Source organism: Dioscorea cayenensis, chromosome 19 (genome assembly GCF_009730915.1).
Source record: "Dioscorea cayenensis subsp. rotundata cultivar TDr96_F1 chromosome 19, TDr96_F1_v2_PseudoChromosome.rev07_lg8_w22 25.fasta, whole genome shotgun sequence".
Taxonomy (NCBI): Eukaryota; Viridiplantae; Streptophyta; class Magnoliopsida; order Dioscoreales; family Dioscoreaceae; genus Dioscorea; species Dioscorea cayenensis.
Window position 1 is genome coordinate 27073819 of NC_052489.1, and position 24882 is coordinate 27098700.

Sequence of the window (24882 nt, forward strand, 5' to 3'; positions counted from 1 at the left end):
TAAGTTTTTCACTTTAGTTTCATAATAAGCATGACATACAGGCAATTGACAAATTCATGTTCGTCATTTTGGACAATAAAGGATTTGCAAAACAATTCTTTGCTTTAGTAATATAATAAATGCAATACTGGTGTTGAAAATGAAGACAGCCTCTACCCCCGCGCCTATGTAAAAATAACCTGCAGCTCACAAGATTCTAAATAAGCCACAAAATAAAAACTTTAAGTTCAGGCCTATAGATAAAAATATAAATTTCTTCCACACAAACTAATGCAGAGGCATGAAAGTTAGCTACATTATAATTATGCTCAATCAAATTTTTTACAGTCTTAAAATAACAACAAAATTAGCTTCAGATACAACCAAACAAGCAATTCCACAAATATTACAAGGTCAGGGGGTAAAAGGCCAGGAGGGGAACAAAATTCCAATACTTAGAACTGCCTGTCAATGATATTAGCACCAATCAATCTGCATGAAAATGAAAGAAACAAGAACTTCAAAAGGAAAATACGCCCATATCCTTCTTCAGAGGTTAGGGATCACACTCCTTTTTGTACAGATGGTCAAACAAGACTATGAGCCATTAAGATAAAAACTGCTTCTAGATGTACAAGGCTCTAAAATTACACAGTAATCCGAAGGCTATGCTCATCATCATCATCATCATCATCATCATCATCATCGTCTGGATGGCTAACCATCTACCATCTGTCAGGTGTTGGTTTCAAGAATTCGCATACCCAAAGATCTTCACTTCCCCTCACCGTTTATAGATTTATCATCATGTTCCCCATCCTCAACAGATAGCCTGGGACCAGATGGCTTGATGTCTTGCACAACTTCATCAGCTGTGGGCTGCCCATTGCTTTTAACCCCTTCTGATGACTCGGTCAATCCACGAGAACCAGCTCCATTCTCATCATTTTTGTACTCATCTAGAACAACATAATCACCAGCTTGCTCAACTTTAGCTGGTCCGAGTTCACCATTTGGTACACTTTGAAAAGGATTGCTATCAGGCAGTACGCCAGAATCTGTCGTCTCCCGCCATTCAACCCACTCAGGTGGTTTATCACCTTCACTTGGATGAGGAGGGAAGCTAGTTTCATTGTCTGAAACCTGGGCAGGACCATTCCCCAAAATCTGCTCGCTGGGTTCCTCTGAAGCAATTGCCGAATCAGTTGGTTTTGAAGATGTTGCAGTGTCAAGAAGGTCATCATTTTCACCCAGAACAACCTCATCAGTCTCATCTGAACTCGGGGAGGTTGACGGAAGAGAACCAGCTGAGGAATCATTGATTGTTCTGTCATCCTCGAAAGCAAACCAGTTTGAATTTGTAAAAAGAGAGCTACTGCAAAAACATAGGCTTGGTTAGTCACCATGATGATTAAGAAACAGTGTTGGCAGGTTAATAATGTGCCAATCAAAATCAAATTGCCAAAAATAAAGGAGAAATACATGATATAAAGTACCTCTCCTGCTCGTCACCCAAACGAAGAGATGAAATTACGACTTCAGCTGATTCATCATCAAAATAAGCATCCTGCCAAATAAATAATTAACTTAATAAAGCAACCATGAACAGAAGGAAGCAAACACAAATTCCAGCCATGAAATAAAAAGGTGGATGCTTAAAACAACATTTCAATACTTGATTATAATTAAAGATTTAGCAAAGCCAACGTCTTAAATATTTACAGAACATTCCGCCTATTCATTTCTTACTAGTAACCCTCAATACATATCCACTTTGCAACATCAAAATTACCCAACAAAATAGATCATGCAACCAACAAGTAATAAACAAATCATAATTATACCTCATCATCCCTTTCAAGTGATCCATGAGCCTGCACTCATTCAATCAAAAAGATTAATAAAAATTTGAACAGAACAGAATAATGAAATCATGCAAGATTAAGCACAATAACTGTTAAAAAGAATTTATATTCGATCAATGTTGGGATGATCAAGAACGCACAAAAAAGGGTATAGCATAAAGACCCAAGTGATGAAGTCAAAATTATACTTGAGAAACCAAAAAGAACATAAACCATCTTTACATCATGACTAATGACCACATCTTTAAAAAAATCATTTTCCAACCTGCAATTTTAGTAACAAATTGCGGCAAGAGATCAGTAGCAAATTAAAAACTAATTAATTTGTTTATGTTCAGATTAAAGAAACCATGTATTAACAACCAGTCCTTAGTTGAGACAGATAAATGAAGAGAAGTGAAGCACATAATAATACATAACATTCCCCACCAAAAACACCAATTCTGTCTGACCTATTACACATTAGCTGTTTTAAGCTTTTGAAGAAGACTAAATCATCTTGAGAAATAGTCGGAGCTTAGCCACTGGCATCTTTTGCTGCTTTAGGTGAGAAGCCACAATAAAATTTTTGCTTCAATGATTTGCGGGAACCCATGAATTCTTAAGGTCGTGTGAGAGACCTTAGCCATCCTTTAAACATTATTAACTTCATGCTTCTCATGTTAACCTCTTCTTTTTCATAACAAGATACCTTCTAATAATAACCACTGAATGCACATCATGAAACTTAAGCCTCTGTGTGTGCGCACAGGCAAAGAAGAATAATCAAAGAATTTAAACACTAAGCACTTCAAAAACAGAATTAGTTCATGAATAAAGAATTGCAGCGAAATTTAAAATGACAGAAAGCATATGCAAAAAGGATAACAATAAAAACATATTCCAATCATTAAGAATCAAACATTTGATTGACGAAGACAGATGAAACAGATAACGGGGATGTAAACAAGGGAATCAATTGGCAACGATTTTAGATCCTTTGCAGGTGTAACAGATTTGACTCTTCAAAAAAACAGGGAAAGGACCTGAAAAGCTGGTTTGAAACAATTGGAATGAAAAGTGATGAGAAATAACAGCAAGGCCATGTGTTTGGTTCAGTGCACAAAAGGGTGATGACTACCTAAATGTATACAAGGACAAAACAAGTTTTTACTGCATAAAAATATGCTTGGGTCCATTCAAAGTAACTTTACCAACAGCAAATTAATGTTCACAATCATTATTCTCACCATCGCAGATACCTCATCTATGTGGAATCATAAACCCTCTTGCCACTGCTGTCCTCATAATAATACGGTCGTAGTAAGTGGAACAATGGTTTAGTTCACACAATGTGACAATATTAATCATAAACAAATAACTGCCTTGAAAGATGTATTATGTTTAAACTATTAATTTAATAGGCAATGTCAATCATGTCAAAAAAACAGAAAAATGAACCAGTTGCAAATAAATGTTTGAGATTACCTCCTCAATGTCATCATCGCTGTAAATCCCGTATCGAAATGCCTGGGTCAAGTTATTAGCCAGTGCAGCCACATCATAATCCCTATCTCTGAACTCTTCATCATCACTCTCTCTGCCTCGATCATGAAGAGCAGTTGGTCGCCTATATAACAAATAAAACAGGAGGCTTCCTTAATAAAGATAACAAGAAATGAGCCATCTAGAGTGATGTCACTCTTATAAGTTTATAAAATCATGCATGCAATTATGTTAAATGTGTTTAAAATTATGGTTATGGGACACAGTAAAGAAAGCACAGATTCATGTCTCAACAATTATATCAGAATTGACATTTCAGGAAGCAATCTGTAAATGCCAGAGAAAAAAGCTACAAACAATGGTCTTGGCATTTGATCAAGTTGAGTTATAAACAACTTCTCGTTGGGATAAGTCTAAGATCAAATTCAAGATAATAATTGAATCTTCTAGATGCATTAATTAGTGGAATAACTATCAAATTTGAAGCTGGTCAATTGGAACCAAATCTCAAAGAATCACTAATGAGGATCATTCATGGAACATTCTCTAACAAAATATAAGTGCTGGATGGAGTTAAAAGAATCCTTCCACCAAGTAAGAATAGGAGCCTTATCAACAGAAAAGCCAATAACTTCATAAACATACAAAGTAAATCCCCATAGATATATTTCAAAGACGCTAAATCTGATGAAGCAGGTAGCCAATGTAGTATCAGTACCTATTATCTATAATATAGTGGCATTTCTAAGAGTTTGCAAAATTGCTAATCATATGTTGAACACACATAAGCATTCTGCTCTCACCAACTTCTACAAACCAAATTTTTTGCATGCTTTCTTCTCTTATTGCTCTGCTCATCACCCCACCAGTTGCAAATGTGCCAGCCACATGTCATATAATGACTATCAATGACATGAATGGCCAGCTCCCTCTATACTGTCATCTTCAGGCACAAAAACTTAAAAGGCACGGCTGAGAAGTCACACAATGTGTGCACCATTACCTTAACCCTGTCAGGAGAAGCTATCCTGTAGATGGAATGTACAGTCTATGATTAACATTGCACACAACTATTTTCACAATCCCTCTTTTAAGAATATGGAAATCTTCTAAGGTCTAAAGCACCAGAACAAACACAATACTTAGATATTCATCTTGCAGAATCAACAACTATCCTGACAGGGCCTTTTTTTTTCTTGGATACAACAAATCATGGATTAAATAGTCTAGACTCCAACATCCCATGAATTAATATTACATAGGAACAAAAGTGCAATTTCCCTCTAATGGCCAAATGCAATGGGCAGTAGGCTACCAGGAAATCATGGAGAAAACTCCCTTTAATGACAGGCCAATTCACAACATCAATGACCAGCCCAATACCTTGGTTGTGACAATAACACAAATCAAGAATTCACAAGGCAATTCATATCGAAATTTTTTTACATGAAGAAATGTATTTGTCTATGCAAAATGCAAAAGTTAGTCGACCTTTTAATTAATCCAAACTGAAATAAAATGGTAGAAAATGAATAAGAAAATATAAAACAATAGTGGCAATTAATATGTGAGACTGAACATAAGGTAAACGGGCTCACCCACAAGCCCACTGATAGACATTTTCCACAGCATTGCGGTTGAGTAGAATATTTGCATGCCAATCAACCCATTCAGCGTTTTCCTGCAGACAAATGCGTCTTTTAATCCATCCAGATTTTTCAGATAGGACCCAAACAAACAAAAACAAGAAACGATTTTCATGACATCTAATTTTTCAAAATACGAATCTCCTATACAAGCATATTACTTCTAATAAAAAAACAGCATGCTTTAAGAACAAAAAGTTGTGGTTGCCTTATGATCCTAACAGCAAGGGTAAGGGAAAAAATAATAATTGAAGAGACAAACAACAGAAATGTCTACACGAATGAGAACCACCACCTTGGTCATCATCGTATCTACATTCCTTTCCTAGCACATGCCGAACCTAATCAGAAATGGCCTCAATAGCAAACTTGGAGATATAAGATAGTTGCACACTCGTCCCACAAACTGAAACTATGAAATAAACACCCACTAAAAAGGAAATACCTGGCAAATAAAACATGATACAGAAAGTAAGAAACCTGTAGATATGTCTGTATTGTGATGTTGCTGTTCCCCAATTGAACCAATTTGTTAGCTATACGTGTAATGTGCCCAATGTTACCTATCCTAGGAGGTGCTCTTCCCTCTGCTGGTATAGTTGGCTGCAAAGAAAGAAAACACCATGTATGAGACTGTCCAACCAACTCAATAGATATACTTAAGCCAGGTGACAACAGGAGGAAACACTTAAAATAACAGAAACAATAAAAGCAATCTCAAATAAAAAAGTTACCTTACTATCTAATGCCAGTGTAGGGTTCTTGTCTGCCGCAAGAATTTTGCCAACAAGGTCACAATCATGTAGAAGATGTTCAATAAGAAGGGTGGCTTTACTCTCTAAGCAAGATACAATAACATTTTCAACATGATAATGCAAAAAATTGTTATATGGGTACCTGCAAAAATCATGAATCATTTATGCTGCTCTTAAATTCAGGCAATATAATAAACCTATTTCAACAGCATGAGACTTACTCAAAGAACAAATCAAGAATATGTTTTATGGCCCTTAGTTGGACAAGTTCCTTTTCTGCAGCTTCACTACCAATGGTCAGTAGAACAGAGACGAACTCAACTATCTGCAGACAAGAGATGTATCGTGAAGTTAAAATAGTTAACATTTATGTACTCACTATTTCAACTTCCTATAATTGTTAATGGTGTGTGATATCTTCCAAAAGCAATAGAATACTATAATCTTCAATGTTATGGGCTGTTTAGTTGGCAGGTTTAATGTATCACTACAGTAATGAGATTCTCACATTAGTAAGGTGAGATTTTCACAGTAATGAGGTATAGAAGACTATATGCATTATTACAGTAATTTACTATGTTCACATTTGGTTGTGAACTCATATTACTAGCAATATTTCATTACTGCATTTGATTGGTCATGGTAATCTATGTGCCAAAATTCCCAAAATACCCTTGAGCCTAAAATTTTCAACAAACTTAAAATAGAAATGGAACAAAATTTTCAAGTAAAAATAATTAAAAATACAAACCAAATTGATATATATCAACCGTAACATAGCCAATACACATAATTATTAAAATATGAATAAAATTAATAATAAAATATACATTTAAAATGATAATTAAACGTTAAAATTTTTAATTTTGGGTGAGGGACAATTAAGTCTTATCATTAAAAATTGAAGGTAAAATCGTCTTAAAGAAATACATTCCAAGGTCAGATTTGTCCAAAAATTATAGCCCAGATTAACATCACTAGATAATCCAAGATAAACACTAATCTTGGAGGTAATGTGATTATCAAAGTTTTTGGTAATATTTCACGGTTGGAATTTTCTAATGACTATCAACATTATTGGTGCTACAAGTCCAAATGCCGTGATATTTCAGTAGCATGATTCCTGGGAATATTTTGCATGATTCCTGGGAATATTTTCACATGATCACGAACCAAACAACCCCTTAAATCAAGCAAATCTGTTTAAATTGGCCAAGTGATAATTATAAGAAAACAATGACTGGTAAAGTAATAGTTAAAGCCATTTTTGGTCACTATACTTGCCTAATGTTTATTTCCATCCATATACACCCTTACACTTCACTTACACAGTTACACTCGATGATCTGACAATATGACACATCATCATGTTGAAAATAAAAATAAAAAAAATGTCACATGGTCAATTAAGTGAAATATTGATCAAAATGAGGTCAAGAAGAAAAACAAATTTTGCCACATGAATGCCATGGCATCAGTTCAGGAAAATAAAAATTTTCAGAAAATAAAAATAATTATTTTTTTAATCTGCACGGTTGTTACTGTGGCATAATGGACAAGCAAGCATCAGATTACCCATCGGTACATTAAAAAAAAGGATCAAAAAGTCATATTTCAAAAGGTATGCTAATTGTACTTCATGTCAACATCAGGGACTAACATGAACAAAAATGCAAAGACCATCACCCATATTTGATTTTTAAACTATGCAGACAGACAGAAATAGACATTGTGGCAAAGTACCGTGAACACTGCTTTAAGCATAAGTAATATACATTCCAACAATCTACACTGGCAAAAATTATGACTAGCATACATGCGATAACACCTAAAAATACTGACTGATGTACAGGTATTATCCATTGTCGATGGTCACAGTGCCATTAGTGAGCTTTAGTTGTTTCTCTATAAAAAGGAAGTTGATAACAATTTAGTAGCACCAGTAGACATATTAAAATAAAACCATATCATGTAACAGTTCCATATCAAAGTGAATGACCAAACATAAAATAGACTAGTTTGGCATATAGTACAGTACCTTCAAACGATGTTTTCCAAGGGGTGGTTGCAGCTTTCCATATGTTGTAGGTATAGTACTTTCAGAAGAAGAAACATCCAATAACTTCAGTAAGTCACCTGCAAGAGGATTTTGCTATGACCTGTATCATGAACTTGATAGCAAAGACAAGCAAATTTGGAGACTGCACGGGCTGTTCAAATGGCTCAGATTTCTATGCCTTTCTGGCAGCTAGAGTTTGTTCACTAAAGTCTCAATACAAGAATTTCACAAAACCAAATTTTCGTTTATAAGTCTATAATTAACATCATTTAATGAAACAGTAAGAAAGGAAAGCCATGTTGACAGTAATCACATACCCATCATTTATAGGTGAATTTCGAAGGTCAAAGTAGCGAAGCATAACAATACACCCACAAATAGATGCATGAGGCACTTAGGTCAGGACAAAAATGATATTAGACTGTGATATAAAAAGCTTAAAATGTAGAATGGGGCAGAAAAAAAATTTGACAAAAAGTATCTTTCCGGTGCTTATCCTCCCACACGTACAGATTTGCTACAGACTACCACCACAACCATAAGGATTTCTGTCTCAATGGAAGATGAGAAACCAAGGTCCTAACACAAGTTGCACCATGCGTCTTCTCAAAGACAAATAAAAAGGAACTGTACCCAAACAACATTGTTATTGAAGAGCTTTAATGGGGTAGTTGGAATTTGATAAATGCACCCTTCATACTTGGTTTGTACAAGGGTTTCTCAGGCGTTATTGGAAGATTAGTTGACTCATAATTCAACTGATAACTTCCTTCATATGGCATATGAAGCCCCGAACTTATTAACACTTCCAACTATACTTATACAACCTATAATATCTCCAAGTATAATAATGCAATTTATAATATAAAAGGTATTAAAACAAACCAGTATAACACATATTACAGATGAAACTCCGCTAATTATCCACCAACACAAAAAATGCGAACTATTACCAAACTGCAATTACATTACAGCCCTTAGAAAACAAATTCAATAGTTCAAATTACAGTTCTTAAAAAAAAAAAATCAGCATTTGACATTGCATGCAAAAGGGTACATAAGAGCATGCTGGTCATTGCATCTTTGAGGCAAGCAAACAATATTTGTGCAAAAAGAAAAATATGACCTAACAATCAAGCAGCCACAATCACCTATTGTTCCAACTCGCCCAATTTTTAAAGTGCAATCAATGGAAAAAATGTTGAATCTGCTGGGAACAATTTCACATAAATTTCTTAGGTCATGTAACTTTAACTTTATGCACAATCCTGTGTCAGTGTATCTCAATGTTCAGGATTGTATCTAATCATCTATGGCAGTGATGGGCAGATCATAATTCACATTAAAATCCGTCTATATTGAGAGTTGGCAAAATATGTGTTTGTCAAAACCACGTAAAATAAACAAAGGAAGGTGCTACAAGGTGTACAGCAACAGAGTTGTTCTCGAGGGTGGAAGCAGGCGTACCTAGACTTCCCAGCATGCCATCAATTGTCTCTGGGCTAGCAGTCGGCAATGATCCATGACTTAAATTGCTTCTAAATAAATTATTAGAAGCTGATAATAATCTCTTGGGATCCAATAAGGAAATACAAACAGCCAATGAATGAACTAGAACAGATTGTGGCCTTGAAACTTCCAGTGCATGGTGAAACAACCTTCCCACGAAACTGTAAATAAAAGCAAAAGTCATAATTGGAAAATCACAATAAACTCATAAGGATATGGCTATATGACTGAAAGGCCAGATGTTGTCAATACTAGAAATAGAAAAATACCCTGGACTGCAAATCTTTGCTGACAACCCAGGCGGAGCATATCTAGTTATCGCACAAAGGATTTCTGCAGCATTGGCGTGCACTTCAGGAGAATCCTGCTTGGATAAGTAAGAAATAATATAAGAACATGGAATGATGTTCCTTCCATGCATATAAACAACAAACATATAAGAAGTACCCGACTGCTCTATTTTTTGTGAAAGCCTAGCAACAGGCAGGCTGAAGTTTGTTTAGCAACCTCAAGATTCCAAACAGCTAGGTCAATCAAAATTGACAAAGGCACTCACTCTTCTACCACAAAATTCTTGATGAAAGCAGAACCAATGAACAAAAAAAAAAAATCTACTGCATGAAGCAGGGATAGGTATGAAATCTTCATTTGAACAAAGAATAAATTTTCTAAGTATTGATTGAAATGACAAATGCACGATGTAATGTTGTAAAATATATACAAATTCACTAAAAATGCAATATCAACAGAACTGCCAAACAAATAAAAAATGCTATTGAAGAACCAAATCCATCTTCAGAGAGAAGCAACCAAAAAATTCCTCATTTAATTGGAAAAAAGCATCATTAGTTGACCCAACAGGACACTCAATCTAATTCCCTCATCGGTCTACCTATGCAAGGCCGTAATTTAGAACTGAAACAACAAAAGGCTAAGTTCACCACTTTTCAGCATATAAACCAAATAGTTTTTGCTGATAGGTCTCTAGAAATTTAATCATGTATAACTCTTGCATAATTCCCTAATGCAACCTTTACCTATGAGTGATCTCCTTCAAAAATTAGATCGTTCAATACTAACACGTATATAATTCTATAAATAAATAATTAATTAATTTAAAAAAAAAAAACAACAACAACAACAAACAACTTTTCTGTCCTGCAGGCTCAAAAATCTAGCCCCCCGTCTCAAAATTTAAGTTATTTGAGCCTATAATAAAAGGAGGACCTTTAAAATTATGTAACATAACAATGATGCCAAACCAACATACAAAATCCATATTAAATTCTCTCACTGGAATACCAATAATCCACTAATAACAAGTTTTGAATTTTGAACATCAAACCCACCGAGGAGCCAAACTTATCCACAATCATCTCAAGCACATCTGTATCCTCCAGCCACTGCATTGCATCCAAATAGTTGGAATACATGCTCTCATCAGCACCAATCAGCCTTATTAGTACCTGTTTTAAATGATAAACGGGATTAAAAACTCAGTTTACTTATCAAGGAGCTTATTTACACCATATCACAGTGCTAGGTGCGATAGATAAAGATTAGTGCAAAGAACAAAGTGAGTAAATAGAATTTACAAGAGCATTCCAATGATTTCATTAATGATGGAGCATTGATGACAAATTGTCTGCAGACGGTATAAAAGAATGTGGATAAAATAGGGGAATTTCATACAGACCTCCATAATGGATGTGATACCAATTAGATCGACCAATTGGTGTAAAATCTCCTGGTGGCCCTGCAAGATTAAAAGCCAGATAAATTTTGATGAAACTGAGATGTATGCAAGTTTGTTAGCAGTATTCAGTAGCTTCCACAAATGATAGCAAATTGACAAAACAAAGACCACAAAACAACTTGGGCATAGACAGATAAAGTAGTAAGAAGTACAATGGAATTTAATGAAAAGTTAAAAACTAGCTAAAAATTGGAGACAGATGCCAGCTTCGAAAAATTGCAAACAGTTGTAGTTCGAACAGGTCTCGGAAGACAACTTATGAAGTGTGCCACTATCTCAAAGTAACAAACTTGGACAAGCATAAATCATGGTCATTGCCCTAGACATAAAATATTTTCTCTTTCAACTTATAAGTCAAAGCCATTACCCACTGCATCTAACATTAAAGCGCCCATTCCATGTCAACATTTGTGCCAGTGGAGAAAAAGATAATGGAACTAGTGATTGTTAAATCACCTTTTCTTCTTTGCACAAATTTTGAAGTTAAAAGGGACGCAGATAACTTTTCCCAAAAACATTACATGACACATGATGATCATACTGCACCGCGGACATTATAACAACTTCCCACAACTCTAACCACATTATTCGACAGTATCCTATCAAAGCAAACTTACAAGTATTTAAGCTACATTTAACTTTTTTTTGCATCAAGAGTATTTGAAGTGAAATTTCTCATAATATAGAGATATATGAAGCTATTAGTCAATCGTAGCTTCAAGAACAAAAAAAAAGCAAAACCTTACAAAAAGGCAAAATTAGTTATAACAATCACTAACACTCTCTCTCTCATATCCAGGCATGTGAGTTTCTATTTCCCTTGATAAAAAGACATTTTTAACTCCTCTTACACTAGAAAGGTTAAATTAAGATAATGTTTCCAGTAAGTCAACGGTTTTTACAAACTATCATCAATCAAACAAAACAATTGAATTCTCTACACTTGATTCTTTTTTATTTTCAAACCATCGCCAACAAGAATCTCACTTCCCCCATACTAAACCATTACTCATTCTAAAAGTGTTATGAAGCAAAAGGACTGATTTCAATCATATCACTGGACAAAATATGCACCATTATATATATATATATATATATGAAAGACTGAGTAGTCTCACATTCAACACAAGCTAATGCAACTGTAAATAAATAATATGTACTTATGACAGATTCTTTTGACATGGGATCTCAAATGATGCTCAACAAAACCTTCTGAATTTTTAATATATCATCCTAATTAATTTTCTTTAAAACTGCCGTTCCTAAATTTCTTATTTGTGATTAGTAGACTGGTGCAGAAGTTATTGGACCAGTAACCAGACAGTAGAGGAAATAAGGACCCATCCTTCAACTGAGGAAATCACTCACCTGAACATAATTCATGAGAGGAACAGTTTTCCGTAACATCAGACATATAACAACCTAGAAAAAAAACCAATATAAACAGTAAATTATGAGGAATCATGTTTTCTATAACGGAAAAAAGCATAGACAAAAGATGGAATGCAAGAGATCCGCATAGGAATACCTTGCTGAAGTAACCAGCCAACAAAGTACTATGCGAATGATCAGCATTCAGAAAGGAGAACAGCAAGTTCATCAGCTGTAGGAGAATGGTATAACATATAAAGCACCACATATATGGGGAAATTCTTTTCACAAATTTAAATGTATATTGTCAAAAAGATAACTAAATTATAGTTAAAAAAGCTAGAAATATATGTTTTGGTGTTTTGGTTTTCACCTCATCATCCTCTACTAAGGTTCTCAATATAATATCAACCTCACAAGTGAATAGTTCACACGCAATAAAAGGAAACCTGCATGATATAAAAAAATGAGGAACCAATGAATAAACCAAGAATCAAGATAAGAAAAAGATAAAATTATGCAGGTCAATGTGCAGAAAAATTACTTAAAAGTCCGCTTCTTTTCTGCATCCTGAGGAGCTTCTTCCACAATGTAACGTACCAGTTCTTCGACTTGAGCTCTACCTCGCAAGCTACATATAAACATAAAAACAGATTGAAAGGTCACACACAAAGACATCCCTTAATAAGGTTAACATAACATACCACAAACACATTATCATTATACTCCATGCAAATTTCTAAACTTCTACACCATGTGACTGTTATCAAAGTAAATCAGAGGTGAATGCCATCTCATACAAGAACAACCCAAATCTCAGAGCACCAGGGCAGACAACAGGCAAGGCTAGCCCCCAAGGCCAAAATAGGCGCGGACAAATGAAAACCAAGCCGAACCCATTTGTAGGAAATGTATCAAACCAGGCCAAGCTTATTCATTCTTGTGAATCCTAATATGAAAGACAAAGCAGGACCTGCTTCCACTAAGGCTTATTTTTTTCCAGCTCAACCCAAACACCATCAAATCCAAAGTTCAAACAGCACCCAGTCCATAAGGAATTTGGCGCTAGGCTTTTGGGCACCGATCAATATCCTACAGCTTCATTGTTTGAGAGGAAGCCCATGCCTTCTTTTGAACTAGACTCTCAAATCAATCCAAGCAACTTGTATCCAAAGAAAAACCTTATGTAACAAGTCAGAAGATGATAACCTTAAAGAATGTTGAATAATTCTAGTTTGCTCACATATACTTGAAGTCAGCATTGTCTTTATAATCAACCATGACATTTTAAAGGCACAATCAGTAGAAGTTCTGATATCTACAATGTGATTTAGATGATAAAAACAATCACTTCAACAAGCCTTTCAAATTGCATTTCGTACATAAATTATTGCTTGTAAGTGAAACATGAATATTTACTAATGTACAACACATCCGGGAAAGGAGGAGCAACTAGCCAGTAAAAGTTCATGTCTAACGCACATCAAAGATCTAGGGTAATGGCTGGCCCTTAGAAAATCCATGTAAATAAAACCTCACCCCAGGAATTGTAACCTACATTTGTTGATCTCGCTGCATAAATATCAACTTCAGATCCCTCCTTGACGTACCTATCTCCTCAAACTAAATCATACTTACGTGAGACCCATGACTTTGTTATTCAAAGACCAAATATTTAAACTAGATCAATTTGTTATTTCAGCAATGTCAACCTCAGTCCCAAAACTTAAGCTCCAGTTCAATCCAAAGCATTGAATATAACAAGAATGAAATTATTACACGAACATAGCACAGATAGGAGAAAAACATGCAGCAAGCCAACTATGACAAACTCAGGTGACAGACGCTAAACTTGATTTTTTGTTCTGATTTACAAGGAAATACTTCTGACAACAAACTAGATTACCTGAATTTAAACATGAACCAGACAGATCTGTCAGAGAAATAGGTTGGAGCATTTAAATTCCACCAATTAGAAAAGGAATGTGCCAGCTCAAGTTAGCTAACAATGAATTTTCCGTTAGTTCATAACTGACTGTAGCTGCTTTCATAAGGTTCTAATGCACTATGTCTATACAAGTTCACTCCCATACAATCATTAGCGACTTCATGGTTGTATCAGCGAACAAAAATAACTAAGACATGGATTGACACAAAGCATGAATGTTAAATATGATTATTTCCATTTTATTTAACTTACAGAATTTAAGATTATTATCATTCTCCATGTGCTTCATAGTAACCTGATAATAAATAAACGCCACCTTACCAAAAACAGGCTTCTAATATATCCAGGTTGTAGTACATTTGACCCTTGAGAAATAAGTAAACCAACAAGCAACCACTTACAAATTAATAAGACGCGTATTCAGCGCTTTGCATTCTTGAATAATTTCATCCTCATCAAGAAGCTCCTCGAGACTGTAATTTTCCTTGTCCAATATCGAGTCCACCTGATACCAAAGTAATAGTAGATTCATATAGACATAGAATCATGTTCTACACCAATAGTATAGGAGTTAAGCCCAAACCAACATGAGTAAAAAGCTGTTATACACAATAGCACCAAGTAATTTTAGAAACAGCATAATAAATATGGCAGATATGTACAATTGAAACAAGTGATCTTGGAAAGCTTTCAACCCAATCCAATGTTAGCAAATAAAAACAAGTGTGGTGCTACAAACCAAGATAATCAAGATGATTTCATTCAGGGAAACAGGCATCCATGAAAACCAAAAGGAACTAATAAATGAATTTTAAAGAAATATATGCAATGTGGGTAGCACAATTATAATTTTCAAGTCGGTAACATTACAGATAAAGGTCCATTTCTCTCTGGTTCGTCTTCAGAATTCCCTCCTCTTCTTCACTACCTGATACTCATCGAACCCTATGACTACATAAACACAAAAACAAGCTACACGTAGACAAAGTGAAGAGTTTAAAAGCTAGCTTAGACTATCATTTCAAACCCATTCATTCTTTCAGCAATGATTGACTCTGAATTAACAAGGCAATTAAAGGAAAAAAAATGCAATAACTCAATTCTGAATTAATGCCACAATTAAAGGACAAAAACACAACTACCCTAATAATCATTCAACTGGACTGGAATAAAAAAAAAACAACAGCATCTTTTAATGCACTCTGCATTTCTATCATATTCTTAGCCCATGCAGGTAAAGAAAAAGAAGACTTCAAAGCATCTTGTGACTCTTGTCCACTGTTGAAAAAGTTTTGATTAAAATAATAGTTTAGAACTGAGTCCAAAATCTTACAAAGAATGCAATTCACGCCATTAACATGCCCCATTAACATCTAACAGAAAGAGCAACAGACAACTGGCGTAAGAATTATATCTCTGAACAACTTATATTGCGAGTCAATGAATATTTCTCTTGAAAATTACACCCTGTCAAATCCCTTTTGTTTTGTATTGGAGTAGGAATAAAAATAACAAGAATTGCGAAAGATAAAAGATTGATCAGATAATTCATTTAAACAAACAAGCCCTAAAAATCAAAAACCCCTGAACAGTTCAAATAACATTCTAGTTCAAGCAAAATCCACCAATCCAGTCCCCGGCTTCTCACAACCAGATACATCATAAGAAAATGAAAAAAATAAAATGGAACAAATCACAGAAGCAAGAATTCAAACTCACAGGGGAGGTCGTAGACAATCCAGTCATGCGCCAGAACATCTTGCCGTCGCCAAGCCAAACTGATCCAATTCACCTCCTGGTGCCCTAACCCCCAGATCTAGGGTTCTCAAACCAAGACACCAATACCCTGATCAACAAACTAAACCCCTCAAAGCTCCAAAAATCACCAAAACCACAATTTCAAAACCAAAAAAACCCTAGAACTCACCTTCTTTCACCTTTGGTCCCGGATCAGCGACTACAATCGCACAAACTCCTCCTGAAAACGATCACGAACAAGAAAAAGATCAAAACACTCGATCAAGATGCCCAGGGCGAGAGAGACGGAGAACGGAGAGGAGGTGTAGAGAGGCGATGCCTCCAATCGCAGGCGCTGTAGCTACAGCGGAGGAAAAAAAAGATAACTACGAACCAGGGTTTTGAAGGTGAGAAAAGAAATGAGTATTTATAGTATCGCGTATGTGAGGTTTCCGTTGGAGGAGCATCGTCGTGTAATAAATATAGTGATTAATAATAATAATAATAATAATAATTAAGTGTTTAGTGTTTAGTTTTTGTAAATCTTATTCGAATCTTTGACGAATCTCATCTTTATAATGATATACCGTTTTAAATGTTAATTAATTAATTAATTAATTAAGTTGTATTATGTTTCATTTGATTTAGTAACTATGTGATTATTGTTGGTTTTTTTCCTAACTTTTTGGATTTGGTATTGAGATGATATTATTGGGTTAATTTATGATGGTGTGATATTTGGAGACTAATTAAAGGCCATTTGTGATGATGTTGTGAGGTTTGATTTTATCTGATTTTGTGATTTTTTGAGGTTAATTAAGGAATGAATGGGGATTGAATCTAGGGTCATGATGGTGTGGTGGTATTTTGAGGTTAATTTGGGGAATGTGATGTGAATTTAGCTTTGTGATTTTTGGGGGTTAATTAAGGAATGTGAGTTAAATATAGTCTTATAATGGTATGATTTCACAGGGATAATAAAAAGGAATGTGAAGTGAATTTAGTTTTGTAATGATGTTATAAGGTGTGAATTATATATATATATATATATATATATATTGCTTAAATGATTTTTGGGGTATATAAGGAAGGATGGTGAGTATTATTTTTATTTTTTTAATTGGTCAAGGGCCAATTGAGGAAGGTAGTTGAAATCCAAATTTATGATGATAAACGTATTGATAAAAATTAATTAATTACCATGCATAAAGTAAAAATAGTGAATGGTATTTATTGCAAATAGATTATATATGGCAAATGTGATTAGTGTTGAGTACTTGACTCAAGCTTTTATAGGCAAAACTAAATCTCATTTCATTATTGTCACTATATGTTTGATTTTATTATCTAGCCCAATTTAGTTGATTTTTTATTCCTAATTTTAGCATAACAACAATACTTTGAATTATCATCTTTTTTTGACCCATTTCATATAAGATTGGGGCTTAGTTTGCAAAGCTTGAGTTTAATTTAGTTGGATATGAAATGGGTCAAAATAAATTTTAAATTCAATCAAAATTGCACAGAGAGAAATTTGGTCATTGAGTTTTTTTAATTAATTCTATTATAGTATATATGCATATAAAGAGAAGCGCAACTAAAATAGGCAATGTAATTCATTAATCATGAACTAAAAAAATATACTCATTTTGTTATTAAATTATACAGTACTATTTGTCTTGTCCCATTAATCTTAAAACATGACATTGATGTATTTAGAAATAGTCACATTCGTATAAATTAAGATGGGATGCAAAAACCTAAAACAAATAAATTAAAATAATAAATATTTTTCTAAAAAACAAATTAATATTTTTTAATCAAAAAATTGCTTTTATCCTATTGACCTAAAGGGCGTTTGGTTTATGGTAATGACATATTACCACATAACAAGATTAACATGGTAATATAAGTGGAAATGTTATATGCTTTGGAATATTGCGTTAATTTGATATAACCACATTTGCTTGGGAACTCTTATTATCAGTAATAGTTCATTGCCGTGTTTGGTTGTCATAGTGATCAATTTACTAAAATATAAAAGTCATAAGATTATCACGGTAATCTAAGATAGACACAAAATTTGATGGTAATAAAATTTCCAACTTTTTTGGTAATATTTATAAGCTGGTAGTGTGGTATTACCATTCAGATTATCACTGGTGCAATGTCAAACGTGGTAATATTTTCAGATTACCACCTAACACGTGGTAATTTTTCTACATTACCGCGAACCAAACGGCCCCTAAATATCTATTTTTTTTAATTTATAAATATGAATAAATAAAAATTTTAGAAAAAACAAACTCAAAGGATATCGAGCAAAAGTCATTAAATATTTTATTTTTATTTATGATATGGTGAATAAATTTTTCGCTTGTAAAGGGAAAGGATTGTAATATTTTACATATTTGAATAACAAAAAAATGGAAACACAATATAATGACAAATGCCAGTGTTCGAAAAATCGATCTAGGCGGCGCCTTGGCGTTGGAAGGTGGCAGGCCGACCCGTTTTTGCGAAAAAACGGTGAAAAATCGGCGTTGGCTTTTCATCTAAAAAATGGACGCCCAGGCACCGCCTAGGCAGGCTGGGCGGTGGACTAGGCGGGCTAAGTCGGGTTGGGCGGCTTTAATAAAAAAATTTAAAATTATATGTTTTTAAGTTTAACTTTCTTAGGTTTAGAATCATTACCTTTTTTAGGCGGCTAAGTCGTTACGTTACGGTTTAATTTTTTGATATATATATATATATATATATATATTAACTTAGTAACCATTAAATTTTTTTTAGTTATTTAATATATTTTAATAGTGAGAGGTATTAATTTTATTTAGTATATACGCTTAATTAAATGGATTTTTAAGAATCAAAAAATTATATTATTTTGTATAAACTATAATAATATATATATATATATATATATATATATATATATATATATATATATATATATATATATATATATAATCGTGCACTTTATAGGATTAAATATGCAAATTTCATAATCTAATAAAGTTCTTTTAACTCATTCTATTTCCAAATCATGAGCCCCACCAATAGGGGTGGACATGGGCCGGGCGACCCATGGGCTGGCCCAAACCCAGAACAAAAAATACAGAGCCTGGGTTTAGAAAGTTGGCCCAAAAAAGCCGGGTTGGGGCTCAAATGTTTTAGCCCGATTAATTTCGACTGGGTTTGGGTCGGATGAATTTTGACCCGACTCGACCACTGAATAAATAAATAATATATATATATCATATATTATTTATAATATATATAATTATATATATAATATTTGTTGATAATATTACTACTTATTTATATAGAATTTATTTGAACCATTTATAATACTTGTATTGTATTTTTTTAAATGTTTGAAAAAAATTTTTAGAGGGTTAGTAGTAGTAGTTTTATTTAGTTATTTCAATTATTTCATAAAAAAATTATTTATTTTTTTGGGTCGGGTTAGTGGGCCCTGGGCCTAATGACAATCAAATGGGTCGGGGTTTGGATCAAAACACTTTTCGAACTAGCACGTCTACCAAATTTCGAATATATGGGTTATATTTTTGAGTCTAGCCTAGCCCAGACCCGACCCAGTCTACCTACGTCCACTCCCTACCCACCAACTCTTCTATTCCTTTCATTTATTTTTTTTTTTATAAAAATTTCTCTATCTTTTGAGGTTATCTCACAAGACCCGAACGAACATCCCTTCAACCCTCTAATTCCTGCACCTTGGAAGAAGATCGTCGAGCAACACTTGGAGAAACTTGGTGGCTGTGTACCCCTGGCTTAGAGCGAAGCCTTGGCGCCGTTGAACAACTTCTTCTCCACGGTTAGAGGTTTGTACGATGAGGATAAATAGTTGGGATTTATGTTAAGGGATCAGTGGATTGTATGATGATTGACAATATGAATGTATGATGTAGTAATCAATGAATGAGATGTAAAATTGGAGGTTTTCTTTGATATTTTGTTGTAAAGAAAAGAATTATATTAAAGCACTCACCATATGTTCGATGAAATGCCCAAGTGATTTGCTATGTTGAGTAATTAGAAGGCTGAAATCTAAGTAAATACATGATGTGTTAGGAACTTAGGATATTTCAAACATGGAGGTCTGATATGAGATAAATGGAGATTTTAATCCTAGTTTTATGATGATGTTCATGCTTGTATAACTAATTGCTCAAGAGTATGGTTTCTATGTTATGGAGTTAGAAGGGAGCATGCATGCACTTGTGATGTTTGTTGAAATGTCACTTAGAATCTACAAAGTTTATTTCATGTATCATTGTATTGTGAACTAAGATCATGTTATGAGTGAATTCATAAACCTCTAATTAGTTGGAGATGATTAGTAGGAGTAAGAATATTATACTATACTATATTCTTATATGAAATTAAATATAAAAAATCCAATGATGCTGATTTGTGAGATGAGTTGGGAAATTCATTTGCTTGGTTTGATTTGAATAGGCAATGATAGTAATTATAGCCAATGCAAATGAGATTTTTAGTTGGAAATATTCAATTGTGAAGTATGTATCTTGATGTTTATTTTGCTAAGTGAATTAAAGCCTTCCCTTCAATGAATTTTCAGTTGATTTGTGATAAGTTTGTTGATTTGGTATTGGAGTTTGGTTGTTAGTTTAATAGTTTATTAGCTTGGTTATTTTCAGGTGTCTAATAGCTGAGAATGAAACTTCTGGAGCATCTAATTCAATGGCATCTTCAGATAATTCATTGAAGCATAATTCAAGTGATGTGGGGTGGGAGTTTGCGGTATTGGCGGATCCTACTAATCCGGATAAGTTAAAGTGTAAGTTTTGCATGAAAGTGGTTAGTGGTGGAATATATAGAATGAAGCAACACATAGCTAATATCAAGGGAAATATATCCTCATGTTCAATGTGTACGGAGGAGGCTAAAGCCAAATGCAAAGCGGCAATAGAAGAAGCAAAAAGCAAGAAACAAAATAAAACTAGACATGAGTTGGAGAAAAGAGAAGAAGTTTACATTACTCCGATTGATGAAGAAGACTATGAAGATGTTGAAGTTGGAGGGTCAAGGAAAAGGCCACGCGTTCGTGGGCCGATGGATAGATTTACATCGTCTATTAATCACCAAGCTTCATTGGGTGTGTCTATTGATAAGAGCCTAAATGTATGTATTTATATGTTGGTTTTGTATATGCTTGCATGCTATTTTAGATTAATCAGTGCTCGTTTTTCGCTTAAATTGGTTATTTTCTTGTTGCAGGCCTCAAAGAAGCTTAATTGAGCTCGAGAACGCAATTGTGGTGAAATCAACACCAAAAATCATGTTCTTGAAGCCAAAAAAACTGTTGCGGTTTTTGTAGCAAGGAACCGGGACCCTACTTGGATTAGGCTGTGAACCTCGCGAGCACTGCGCGCCCGCGTGGGCCGCTGGAGAATTCCGAGCCAGTTACTGTAGATGTTTCACTCTAGCGAAAAACTGTAGTTGGTTACTATAGCTGAGCACTGTAGCACCGACCCGGGTTTTTGCGAGCGGAAGGACAGTGAGCCACGCGGGCGCGACGCGTGCCAGCAGCAGCCAGCGTGACTCGGGGCAGATGATTTTTATGTAAAGCTAGGGCTTTGTTTTGGGGGACCTCTTCTTCCTTCTCCATCATCATATCTCCTTCCCATATTGGAGGCTCTCGTGGTGGCAACTTCACCAGAGCTAATTGAGGCCAAATCCGACGATCTAGAGAGGGGAAATCAAGGGGAGAAGCGTCATTGGGCAAGATCTTCATCGATTCCACATTTGAGAAGCTTGGAGATGACGTGGGAAGCCGCCCTTATTGCGGCGTTCATGGAAGACATCCGCGGCCTTCCTCTTCCTCCTCTTGTTCTCATTGTTTGAGGGAGTTTTTTTATATGCATTTGTTAGTTGTTTTCATGAGCCTATCTTGTGTAGTTTCTTATATGGATGGCTAAACCCCAAGGTCACCGGATGTCGGTGAACCTTGGGGTGAACTTGTGTTGTTGAATGCTTTGATTCAGCTTAATGCATGTGGTTTGTTCATGGTTTTAAGCTTGGTGTACTTTTTTTGTGTTGATCTTGCATGAGAACTCTGTATTTCAACTTCTAGGTTGTACTCGGTGCGTGACCATCGCCCTTGTACTAGACACACCTTGCTTAATGGGGATGTATGTATGAGCACGCCATGACCATCGGGTGTCTCATACCCTCCAACCATTAGGGTTTGGACCTAGGTTGAGTATCGGCCCCTAATTAGAGATTTCTCGTGTGAATTGCAATCGTAGGGAGGATTTGGACGGAAGAGATTCCGTACCAATACTCGTATGGGATTAGGGGACCATTACCGTGACCATCGGGATGATCTATCTTTGGATCTCTCTTGGCTCGAACCACCACGTGCTTAGCACTTCTAGCATTCTTCTAACCCTTAGTAACCCCGGGGGGATCCACATCCGTGACCTCCCTCACTTCTTGATTTTCACTCTCTTAATCGGTCTTTTCACAATTACTTGCTTAGTTTTATTTTTATTAATAGCATTAAGCATCAAGCGATTTGTAGGTTAGACAACGAGTAAAAAGGAAGTAAGGGTAGCTCCTTGGGCCTAGGGAATACGACCCTCTCGTGCTCGCACGAGAGGTATTACTTGACGACCCCGTGCACTTGCGGGACACTCATCATCTATGCGGCAATAAAATATTCAAGATGCCGTTGATAAGAATAGAAGACATGATGTGCATCGATTTTTGGCAATATGGATCTATGAGGTGGGTATTTCTTTCAATGCTATTGATAAGGATAGTTTTATACAATTTGTGGAGGCGGTTGGAATTTATGGTAAAGGTTATCGACTTCCAAGCCAATATGAATTAAAGGAGCCACTATTAAAGGAAGAAGTCGAGAGAACTAAAGGTATTATTAGGGACCATGAAAAAGAGTGGGAAAACAATGGTTGCTCAATCATGACCGATGCTTGGTCGGATCGAAAAAGGAGAAGTATTATGAATCTATATGTCAATTCTAGCAAAGGCACAATTTTCCTTTCTTCCAAGGAAGATTCCGAAGAAGCACACACCGGGACATATATCTATCACTATGTCGACAAGTGCATTGAAGAAGTTGGAGCACATAGAGTAGTTCAAGTGGTCACGTACAATGCGTCTAACAATATGGCGGCGGCAACAATATTGGAAGAGAAGAAAAGGCCATCTATATTTTGAACTTCATGTGTCACACACACATTAAACCTCATACTTCAAGGAATAGTGAACCTACCTAAGTTTAAAGGAGTGATTGAGAAGGCAAAGGCATGTAATATCTTCATCTACGCACATCACAAAACATTAGCATTGATGAGAAAGTATACAAAGAAAAGAGACATAGTAAGGCCGGGAGTCATAAGATTTGCAACTTCTTTTCTTTCGTTGCAAAGTTTAATGGAGAAGAAAAGCGAGTTGAGGACTATGTTTGCTAATAGTGATTGGGATAAGTGCAAGCATTCCCAATCAACAAAAGGGAGAGCTACTTAATCAACCATTATGAATGTGGGTTTTTGGAATGGAGTAGGATTGTGCTTAAAGGTATTTGCTCCTTTAGTTAGGGTGCTTCGCCTTGTTGACGGGGATAAAAAACCATCAATGGGATTTTTGTATGGAGAGCTTCTTCATGCTAAGGAAGAGATTAAAAAAGCATTGAAGAATCAAGAGACCCTCTATCGAGAAGTTCTAGAAATTATTGAAACTAAAGCTCGTGATAGACTTGATTGTCCATTACATTTGACGGCATACATCTTGAATCCTTATTACTCCTATAAAGAGGAAATGATACAAAGCAATTCGCTTGTCATGGATGGGCTACTCGAATGTGTTGAGAAAATTTTCCCCGATTTTGATGCTCAAAATGTGGTGTTGAATGATGAATTGTTGAAGTATAAGAATAAAGAAGGTAGCTTTGAGAGACTGGCGGCCCTGATGGGATGCACTAAAACCATTGACACTTTTGATCCGGGTATGCATATTTACAATTCTTTATTTTCTTTAGCACTAATTGATATATTTTTTTTCTAATATTGTTCAATTTGTGCTTTCTTAATGGTTGGTGGGGTACTTATGGAAATGGTGTACCAAATTTGCAAAGAATGGCAAGAAGGATCATCTCATTAACATCAAGTTCATCCGGGTGTGAGAGAAATTGGAGCACATTTGAGAGGATACAAACAAAGGAAAAGAAATAGACTAGATACAACAAGGTTAAATAATCTAGTCTATGTCCAATTCAATTCCAAGATGAAGGAGAAGAGGGAAAAGGTAATGAAGATGGGAGGAGATGTACTTCTTGCTAATGATGCTAGTAAGACTCAAGGATGGTTGTAGAGGGTGGTGATGAAGATGTTGAGGAAGAGGGAATGGTTGGAGAAATGGATAGCGGTAGAGGAAGTAATATGAATTTTCAAGTTAGAGAACTTCATGAAGAAGATTTTGTTTCGGACGAGGAAGAAGATGAAGAAGAGATTGAGTTTGAGCCAAACATGAAAGGAGCCTTGGAGGGCTTTCAAGAAGAGATAGATGCCTAAGTTTTATATATATGCTTTTATGATAAGTTTTTGTTTTAGAGTTGTTTGGATTCTTGAAGCTCTTGTATTATTATTTGATTGTTATGCATTAATTTTTGGTAAATGTCTATTTGGATATTATATAGAATTAAAATTCTATTATAAATATATATATTTTCTAAGAAGGTAAAACCGCCTAGGCTCTCTG

The 24882-nt window shown here is 35.0% G+C and overlaps 2 protein-coding genes across 4 annotated transcripts; one reads left to right on the forward strand and one right to left on the reverse strand.

The window, feature by feature from the left end:
* Positions 1-281: 281 nt before the first annotated feature.
* On the reverse strand, positions 282-16500 carry LOC120250647 (serine/threonine-protein phosphatase 6 regulatory subunit 1). Of its 2 annotated transcripts, none has more exons than XM_039259474.1 (20): positions 16301-16500; positions 16093-16219; positions 14775-14878; positions 12970-13056; positions 12799-12874; positions 12583-12657; positions 12423-12476; positions 10995-11054; positions 10648-10764; positions 9568-9662; positions 9257-9459; positions 7769-7866; positions 5952-6055; positions 5710-5872; positions 5456-5578; positions 4928-5010; positions 3312-3453; positions 1824-1853; positions 1476-1546; positions 282-1354 (listed from the first exon to the last, which is right to left on the reverse strand). In XM_039259474.1, exons 2-20 carry the CDS (start codon positions 16129-16131, stop codon positions 754-756), a joined length of 2325 nt encoding a protein of 774 aa, XP_039115408.1. In that variant the 5' UTR covers positions 16132-16219; positions 16301-16500; the 3' UTR covers positions 282-753. The 2 variants fall into 2 exon arrangements, with proteins under 2 accessions (XP_039115408.1, XP_039115409.1); XM_039259475.1 differs by having other exon boundaries at positions 16093-16231.
* Positions 16501-19797: 3297 nt separating this feature from the next.
* LOC120250315 lies at positions 19798-21645 on the forward strand. 2 transcript variants are annotated; one of them, XM_039259121.1, is made up of 3 exons: positions 19798-19958; positions 20799-21282; positions 21379-21645. In XM_039259121.1, exons 2-3 carry the CDS (start codon positions 20842-20844, stop codon positions 21397-21399), a joined length of 462 nt encoding a protein of 153 aa, XP_039115055.1. In that variant the 5' UTR covers positions 19798-19958; positions 20799-20841; the 3' UTR covers positions 21400-21645. The 2 variants fall into 2 exon arrangements, with proteins under 2 accessions (XP_039115055.1, XP_039115056.1); XM_039259122.1 differs by having other exon boundaries at positions 20799-21256.
* Positions 21646-24882: the final 3237 nt, after the last annotated feature.

What these genes read in the sequence shown, in the direction of transcription:
- LOC120250647 (XM_039259474.1), bottom strand. Translation starts at nt 16,131, where the DNA reads ATGTTCTGGCGCATGACTGGATTGTCTACGACCTCCCCT. An exon ending in CTCTCATGAATTATGTTCAG is followed by an intron (nt 11,055 to 12,422) that starts GTGAGTGATTTC and finishes TTAATCTTGCAG; the next exon opens with GGCCACCAGGAGATTTTACA. An exon ending in GCGATGATGACATTGAGGAG is followed by an intron (nt 1,854 to 3,311) that starts GTAATCTCAAAC and finishes GAATGAGTGCAG; the next exon opens with GCTCATGGATCACTTGAAAG.
- LOC120250315 (XM_039259121.1), top strand. Translation starts at nt 20,842, where the DNA reads ATGGCATCTTCAGATAATTCATTGAAGCATAATTCAAGTGATGTGGGG. An exon ending in CTATTGATAAGAGCCTAAAT is followed by an intron (nt 21,283 to 21,378) that starts GTATGTATTTAT and finishes TTCTTGTTGCAG; the next exon opens with GCCTCAAAGAAGCTTAATTG.